General features: G+C 45.0%; 1 protein-coding gene across 1 annotated transcript in view; it reads left to right on the forward strand.

Annotated features, from left to right (window-relative positions):
• Positions 1 to 7,973, forward strand: part of LOC138667843 (pancreatic triacylglycerol lipase-like) — a 44,742-nt gene extending 36,769 nt beyond the window's left edge. The window contains exons 8-10 of the mRNA XM_069755929.1: positions 6,142 to 6,260; positions 6,418 to 6,549; positions 7,737 to 7,973. Of these exons, the coding sequence (XP_069612030.1) occupies positions 6,142 to 6,260; positions 6,418 to 6,528 (230 nt within the window). The 3' untranslated portion in view covers positions 6,529 to 6,549; positions 7,737 to 7,973. The remainder of the gene's footprint in view (positions 1 to 6,141; positions 6,261 to 6,417; positions 6,550 to 7,736) is intronic.
• Positions 7,974 to 9,367: the final 1,394 nt, after the last annotated feature.

Below are 9,367 nucleotides of genomic sequence, written 5' to 3' on the forward strand. Positions count from 1 at the left end.
GCTGCAGCTTCTTCCTGTACTGAGCGGTCACATAGCACGGATCATTTACAGCAATGAATATGCGGCTCCTCCCCTATGGGGGTGGAGCTGCCTATTCATTTCTGTAATGAGCGGTACCATGTGACCGCTCAGTGCAGGAAGAATCTGCAGCGCCGGAGAAGCCAGGGACTGCAGGGACCGCGCTGGGAGCAGGTAAGTATGATTACACGGCCCCCGCTCCCCCTCACCTGCCGACACCCGGGTATATGACTCGAGTATAAGCCGAGAGGGGGACTTTCAGCCCAAAAAAATGGGCTGAAAATCTTGGCTTATACTCGAGTATATACGGTATGTGTTTTTTGCCTAAAATATAAAGGAAATATGTCATCATTCACTTTAGGCCATTTAGAGATTATTCATCTTCAACTGGCTTAACTGTTCATAATAACAGTAATTTCAACCAGGGGCGTCCAAACTTTTACATTCCACTGTGTATTGAGTCATGACCGAACATGTTGGCACCCTTGAAATTGTTTCAGAAAATGAATTTTCTCCCAGAAAATTATTGCAGTTACACGTTTTGGCACACGTTTATTTCCTTTGTGTGAATTGAAAAAACACAAAAAGACAGAGAGAAAAGGGCAAATTGGACATCATTTCTCATAAAGACCCCCAAATGGGTGGACAAAATTGTTGGCACTCTCCACTTAATATTTGTTTGCACACCCTTTGTTTCCATCCATTTCTGGGAGCTTCTTGAAGTATGTTTGGGGTCATTGTCCTGCTGGAAGACCCTTGACATAGGAGGCAAATCAAGCTTTCTGACACCTGGCACTACATACCAACCACAATACTTTGGTAATCTTCAGATTTCATGATGACTTGCATACAGTCAAGGCACCCAGTGCCAGAGGCAGCAAAACAACCACAAAACATCTTTGAATCTCCACCATATCTGACTGTAGGTGCTGTGTTCTTTTTTTATGTAGACCTTATTCTATTTTCCTTAAACAGTAGAATGATCTGTTTTATCCTGGTCTCATCTGTCCACAAGCTGCTTTCCCAGATTGATTTTGGGTCACCCATGTACATTTTAGCAATCGGCAGTCTAGCTTTTTTTATGTCTCCCTGTCAGCAGTGGCATCTTCCGGGGTCTCCTGCCATAGCGTTTAATTTCATTCACATGTAGACGGATAGTTTGCGCTGACACTGATGCATGTGAGTCTACAGGACAGCTAGAATTTCTTTGCACCTTGATTGAGGCTTATCCACCATCTGGACTATCCTGCATTGCAACCTTTCTTCAATTTTTTTTCTGCTGTCCACGTCCAGGGAGATTGGCTGCAGTGCCATGGGTTGTAAACATCTTAATTATGCTGCACACTGTGGACGAAGTAACATCAAGATCTCTGGAGATGGACTTGAGAACAAAAGTTGTAAAAAATATCAGCAATCTCAAGGTTACAAGTCCTCAGACAGTTCTCTTCTCCTCTTTCTGTTCTCCATGCTCAGTGTGGCACACACAAACACGCAATGCAAAGATTGAGGCAAAGTCTCCCCTTTTTACCTGAGTCACGCGGTTACCACAACAGTGTGGAGCCAGAAGTCTGCCGCTACTTTGGCGCTGAGAAGAAGCACTTCATCGTAATGAGTTTAATCAGGCATCACAGGGGTTAATCGGCCATGTTGGAAATTACTGTGTTCACAGCGGAGCTCGGTTAGCCACTCCTTTCCCCTTTATGATCATCAAAATACAAATATCACTTACAGTAAACAAACTAACAATGACAGACTGATACAGAGGGGCGAGGACCCTGCCCTTGTGGGCTTACATTCTACAGGATTATGGGGGAGGAGACAGTAGGTCGAGGGTAGCTCCAATGGTGTTAAGGTGGCCGTGTGGTCATTACAGGATGTAAGCTTTTTTGATGAGGGGGGTTTTCAGGTTCCGTTTGAAGGATCCAAATGTGGTGGATAACCGGACGTGTTGGGGCATAGAATTCCAGAGGATGGGGGATATTCGGGAGGCGGTTGGGTGGGGAGAGGATAAGTTTGGAGGAGAGAAGGAGGTCTTGGGAGGACCAGAGATTACGTGAGGGAAGATATTGAGAGATTAGTTTGGAAATATACGGAGGAGAAAGGTTATGGATGGCTTTGTAGGTCAGTGTTAGTAGATTAAACTGGATATGCTGAGGGATTGGGAGCCAGTGAAGGGATTTGCAAAAAGGGGAAGCAGGAGAGTAGCAAGGAGAGAGATGAATTAGTCGGGCAGCAGAGTTAAGGACGGACTGGAGGGGTGCGAGAGAGCCACAGAGGAGTATGTTGCAGTAGTCCAAGCGGGAGATGATTAGGGCATGCACAAGCATTTTAGTAGAGTGTGGGTTGAGGAAAGGACGGATTCTGGAAATATTTTTGAGCTGGAGGTGACAGGAGGTGGCGAGAGCTTGGATGTGTGGTTTAAAGGACAGGGCAGAGTCAAGGGTTACTCCGAGGCAGCGGATTACCGGGACAGGGGAATGTTCAAATTCATTTATTGTGATAGATCAGGTAGGGAAGGTGTGTGAGATGGAGGAAAGATGATGAGTTCAGATTTGTCTACATTGAGTTTAAGGAAGCGAGAGGAGAAGGAGGAGGATATGGCTGATATACACTCTGGGATTCTGGAGAGCAGAGAGGTGACATCTGGGCCAGAGAGGTCATCAGCATATAGATGGTACTGGAAGCCATAGGACTTTGGGTTGTCCCAAGGGTATAGATTGAGAAGAGAAGAGGTCCTAGTACAGAACCTTGAGGGACTCCAACAGAGAGGGGGGCAAGATGAAGAGGTAGTATGGGAGTAGGAAACGCTAAATGTGTGGTTGGTAAGGTATGAGGAGATCCAGGATAGGGTAAGGTCTTTGACACCAAAGGAGGAGAGGATCTGTAGTAGGAGGCAGTGGTCAACTGTGTTGAAGGCAGAGGACAGGTCTAGAAGGAGGAAAATAGAGAATTATCTGTTAGCTCTGGCTGTAAGTAAGTCGTTAGTAATTTTGGTCAGGGCAGTCTCAGTGGAATGGTGGGGACGGAAGGCAGATTGTAGGCTGTGGAAGAGAGAGATAGATGCAAAGTGAGAGGAGAGTTCAGAGTGTGTAACACTTTTATACTGGGGAACTCGAGAGTCTCTTTGTGTGGAGCAAGACAATACTGAACACAGATTGTAGGTGAAAAGTCTATTTTGAATACACACGGTGCTTCAAACAAGTGCAGAGAAAACTCAAGTCCATAACACTTTAACAAGTCTGTAGGAAAACTCAGAGAAAAATGCAGACAGTCTGTAAAGCACAGTCTATACTTGAGAACGTTGGAAACAAATAAGTCCATGTCTAGTCCATGCACGGATAAGCAAGTTCAAACGAGGGGTTAAATTATCCAGGAAGACCTGGGTGGAAGTCTTAGATTAAGCAGCACAGTCCAGAGCTTTGCAGCTAATTAAATGAGGCAGAACCAGAGCAGCAGCCAGCTTACTTGTTTAGCAATTGCAGGTGTAGGTACAGCAGCATAGAAGGAACACGAGCAGTCAGGAGCAGTAGGTAAACTGGAACAGATAATTGCAGCAGGATCTCAGAGAGAGAGGAGCAGAATATTCACACAGGTTTGCAGGAGCAGCCAGGAAGTCCCAGGAGCAAGACACATCAGCAGAATACTCTAGCACAGACTATAGTAGGTGGTGGAGTTAAGGCAGCGAGCCAAGGGCACATGATACCAAAGACGCCATCTTGGAAAAGGGCAAGCATGCACATTTAGAGTCCTGACAGCGTGGACATGTTACTCAAGTAGTTTGGAAGCGAATGGGAGCAGCGATATTGGGCGATAGCTGGACATAGCACTCGGGTCAAGGGAAGGCTTTTTGAGGATAGGTGTGATTGTGACATGTTTGAAATCAGAGGGGAACTCACCAGAAGTTAGTGAAAGGTTGAAGAGATGGGTTAGGGATGGGATTAGTGTGGTGGTGAGGTTGGGGAGGAGGTGGGATGGGATGGGGTCAAGCGCACAAGCGGTGAGGTGCGATTTGAAGAGAAGATGAGCAAGCTTTCCTTCAGTGATGTTGGATAGGGAAGTTATGGGGTTTGGGCATTGGTCTCTCATACAAAGGGGTTGTGGTGGTTGGACAACAAAGACTTGCCTTGTCTGGTCGATATTATTTTTGAAGTGTGTGGCAAAGTCCTCATCAGAGATTAAGGAAGTCGAAGGGGGCAGTGGGGGGCAGAGGAGGGAGGTAAAGGTGTTGAATAACTGTTTGGGGTCGTGGGATAAGGAAGATGTGAGGGTTGTGAAGTCGCCTGTTTAGCAGAGGTGAGAGCTGATTTGATTGCCAGTGTTGCTTGTTTGAGTACAGTGAAATCATCTTGTGAATGTGTTTTCTTCCAACGCCGTTCTGCATTTCTGGATACTTGACAAAGCTTTTTAGTGATGTTATTGTGCCAGGGTTGTCTATTGGTTCGTCGCACTCTGCTATGCATGACAGGGGCGACCGTGTCAATAGCTGATGCAAGAGTGGCATTGTAGAAAGCAGTGGCAGTGTCTGTGTCGTGGAGTGAGGATATGGATGCTAGTGGTAGGATAGAGTCAGAAAGTGTGTGAGTGTCTAGGTGTGTGAGGTTCCTGCGTGGGTGCGTATGGTGCTGGACATGGGTGACAGGTGAGGAGGACAGGGATGAGAAAGTGAGTAGATGGTGGTCAGATAGAGGGAGAGGGGAGGTTGTGAAGTTAGATAGGGAGCAGAGACGGGTGAAGACCAGGTCTAATGTATATCCGTCTATGTGGGTGGCTGAGGAGGACCACTGAGTGAGTCCAAAGGATAAAGTAAGGGACAGAAGTTTGGAGGCTACTGACTGGTTGGTGTCAATGGGGATGTTGAAGTCACCCATGATGATGGTGGGAATGTCAGCAGACAGAAAGTGAAGGAGCCAGGTGGAGAATTGGTCAATAAAGGCAGTGGTCAGGCCCGAAGGTCGGTATATGATGGCCATTTGGAGGTTGTAGGGGGAGTAGATGCGGACAGAGTGGACTTCAAAAGAGGGGAGGATAAGGGAGGGTAGAGGTGTAATTGAGTGTCCAAAATATCAACATAAACTTGTGCATTTATTGAAGATGTAATGACGGCCATCTCCCCGGTGCCTTTACCTGACATGCGGCCCCATATCATCAATGACTGTGGAAATCTGCATGTTCTCTTCAGGCAGTCATCTTTATAAATCTCATTGGAACGGCACCAAACGAACGTTCCAGCATCATCACCTTGCCCAATGCAGATTCGCGATTCATCACTGAATATGACTTTCATCCAGTCATCCACAGTCCACGATTGCTTCTCCTTAGCCCAATGTAACCTTGTTTTTTCTGTATAGATATTAATGATGGCTTTCATTTAGCTTTTCTGTATGTAAATCCCATTTCCTTTAGGTGGTTTCTTACAGTTCGGTCACAGACGTTGACTCCAGTTTACACCCATTCATTCCTCATTTGTTTTGTTGTACATTTCCTGTTTTGGAGACATATTGCTTTAAGTTTCCAGTCTTGACGCTTTGATATCTTCCCTGGTCTACCAGTATGTTTGCCTTTAACAACCTTCCCATGTTGTTTGTATTTGGTCCAGATTTTAGACACAGCTGGCTGAACAACCAACATCTTTTGCAACATTGCGTGATGATTTACCCTCTTTTCAGAGTTTGATAATCCTCTCCTTTGTTTCAATTGACATCTCTCGTGTTGGAGCCATGATTCATGTCAGTTCACTTGGTGCAACAGCTCTCCATGGTGTGATCACTCCTTTTTAGATGCAGACTAACGAGCAGATCTAATTTGATGCAGGTGTTAGTTTTGGTTATGAAAACTTACAGGGTGATTCCATGATTTTTTCCTTAGAATTGTGTGACTCCATAATTTTTTTCCCCTATGCTTAGTTAAAAAAAGTAACCATTACTGACTACCACATTTTTTGTTCTTGATTTCTTTAGTGTTTCTTAAAGCCAGAAAGTTGCCATTTGAAATGACTTCAGTTTTGCCCCATGTCTGTCATCTGCTTTTTTCTACAAAATTAAACAACTGAATGAACATCCTCCAAGGCCGATGATTCCATCATTTTTGCCAGAGGTTATATCATCATGTATATATTGCTTACAGGAGTCGTGAACTTTGTGACTTGTAACCACCTGAGAGCCATCAAGTATTACACAGACAGCATCACCAACTCCAACACCTTCACCAGCTACCCCTGCTCCAGCTGGAGCACCTACCAGGCGGTGAGTGCGTGCAGTCTGTACACCGCTGCAGTATATGGTGGAGGTGTAGTATCTTCTAGTACCTTGGATGGAAGCTCTTTGGCTCAGCACCTTCTTGCCTGTGCATTATGTTCTGGTGTGTAATAAACATTGATATCATGTCATCTCCATATTCCAGGGCAGCTGCAAAACTTGCCCCAGCGCCGGCTGTCCAAAGATGGGTCACTATGCTGATACATACCGCGGCGTCACCTCGTCTAGCCAAGTCTTTTATCTGACGACTCCATAATCACTCACTGCCTCATCAATAGTAAGTAATTGATATCGGGAACATGGAATGGTCATTTCTCCAGAACAATGGATCTGGGTCATGTAGTAAAATAAATTTGGGTTCTCCATTAGACTTGATCTACGTCCTTCACCACAAATGGGTCTAAGTCCTTATGTAGATTTGAGTGCTTCAGTAACATGGACCAGTCGTCTAGTAGAAGGGATCTGGGCCATCGTGTAGGATATATGTAAATCCTCCAGTATAATAAATCTGGGTCCCCACGTAAAATGGGTCTGGGCCCTCCAGAGGAAAAGATCCCGGTCTTCCAGTAGAATGGATCTTGGTCCTCCAGTAGTCAGTTCTTCAGCGGATGGCGGGAAAGGTCAGGATATGTTATTATAGTAGGAGCTAACACTTCTTCATTTGGCTACATTTGTGGCTTGAGCATGGACAGAAGATAGTCCTCCTGTAGAGGCAAAAATAAGGAGAGTAGTCTGGTCCTTCTGTAGAGGAAGAAGAAGGTCTGTAAGTCGTGGAAGCTGATACAAAATACAAACTTTATTTTAATCAAAATTAAATCACTAGCACGCGAAACGTGCGTTGGGGTGACCGAGGCTCTCACCTAAACTGGATATGGGTAACTATTGATTTTGACTCTTATTAGATCTATAGGCTATATTTGTTTTACGATGGTATAATTACAAGAGCAGTGGGTGGCTGATAACTTAGGAACAGCGTTCCGAGGGAAGATATTTAGTATTACACCCACACTCAGTATAACCACCTAGATAGAACCTAAGCCTACCTTTCTGGTTTAGAGTGGGAACCACTGGTCAAGTGATTACACCTGGGAATGGTTCACATATTACAGTACTTGACTTATGATATCCATTTTTTATCTATGTAAATCTTTTGATTAAAATAAAGTTTGTATTTTGTGTAAACTCTATGTTCTCCTTTTCTATATAATTGCTAATTGAGTATCGCCAAAATTATGGATATTTTTACCCTACTGGTATCTCTTTAATTAAGTCGTGGAAGCTGATGGCCTTTAAAGTAGTAGAAGAGGCTTGTTCTCCAGTAGCAGAAGAGGCTGCCGTCCAACAGAGTTAGGGACCAGTCCATTAATGAGGGAGGTTCTGTTTTCCCTATAGAAACAGGTGAACACAGTATAAATATTTTTTAATTATATAACTTTCTTTTATTGTTATATTTTGGGCTTTTAGGACTCTTCTCGGATTCTGGATAAAGGCTTTTATGGCTTCGGAGCTGCTTTACACTGGCTGTTATAATAATATCTTTATTACAATATACAATTAATATATATTATAACTGTTTGCTTATATTACTGAGTTGTTGATATTTTTTCCATCCGTTTCTTGGTATTGACCTTGTGACCAGTATTGGCTCCATCTACCATATAATAAAAGTTGCACTTGTCAGTGCCATCCCCTGCTCTTCACTGTTCTGTCTGTGGTGTTACATTTATTGGTGCTAATGGTAGTTTGTATGGCAACAAGCTGAGAAGCCAAATATTGCAAGCCACGTGGCACGGTAGATCTGCAAGGCACAGGACTATGTAGGATCAGGATCACATTAAATCAAATACCATAACAAAATTATTTAAATGATTCTACATGTAGTCATCACTAGGGGGAGCTCCCTGTATACAGAGATACATGATAACATCCTGTCTGCAGTCACCACTAGGGGGAGCTCCCTGTATACAGAGGTACATGATAAGATCCTGTCTGCAGTCACCACTAGGGGGAGCTCCCTGTATACAGAGGTACATGATAACATCCTGTCTGCAGTCACCACTAGGGGGAGCTCCCTGTATACAGAGGTACATGATAAGATCCTGTCTGCAGTCACCACTAGGGGGAGCTCCCTGTATACAGATATACATGATAAGATCCTGTCTGCAGTCACCACTAGGGGGAGCTCCCTGTATACAGAGATACATGGTAAGGTTCTGTCTGCAGCCACCACTAGGGGGAGCTCCCTGTATACAGAGGTACATGATAAGATCCTGTCTGCAGTCACCACTAGGGGGAGCTCCCTGTATACAGATATACATGATAAGATCCTGTCTGCAGCCACCACTAGGGGGAGCTCCCTGTATACAGAGGTACATGATAAGATCCTGTCTGCAGTCACCACTAGGGGGAGCTCCCTGTATACAGAGATACATAAGATCCTGTCTGCAGCCACCACTAGGGGGAGCTCCCTGTATACAGAGGTACATGATAAGATCCTGTCTGCAGTCACCACTAGGGGGAGCTCCCTGTATACAGAGATACATGATAAGATCCTGTCTGCAGTCACCACTAGGGGGAGCTCCCTGTATACAGAGATACATGATAAGATCCTGTCTGCAGCCACCACTAGGGGGAGCTCCCTGTATACAGAGGTACATGATAAGATCCTGTCTGCAGTCACCACTAGGGGGAGCTCCCTGTATACAGAGATACATGATAAGATCCTGTCTGCAGCCACCACTAGGGGGAGCTCCCTGTATACAGAGATACATGATAAGATCCTGTCTGCAGCCACCACTAGGGGGAGCTCCCTGTATACAGAGATACATAAGATCCTGTCTGCAGCGACCGCTAGGGGGAGCTCCCTGTATACAGAGATACACAAGATCCTGTCTGCAGCCACCACTAGGGGGAGCTCCCTGTATACAGAGATACATGATAAGATCCTGTCTGCAGTCACCACTAGGGGGAGCTCCCTGTATACAGAGATACATGATAAGATCCTGTCTGCAGTCACCACTAGGAGGAGCTCCCTGTATACAGAGATACATGATAAGATCCTGTCTGCAGCCACCACTAGGGGGAGCTCCCTGTAT

Source organism: Ranitomeya imitator, chromosome 2 (assembly GCF_032444005.1).
Source record: "Ranitomeya imitator isolate aRanImi1 chromosome 2, aRanImi1.pri, whole genome shotgun sequence".
Classification (NCBI taxonomy): domain Eukaryota; kingdom Metazoa; phylum Chordata; class Amphibia; order Anura; family Dendrobatidae; genus Ranitomeya; species Ranitomeya imitator.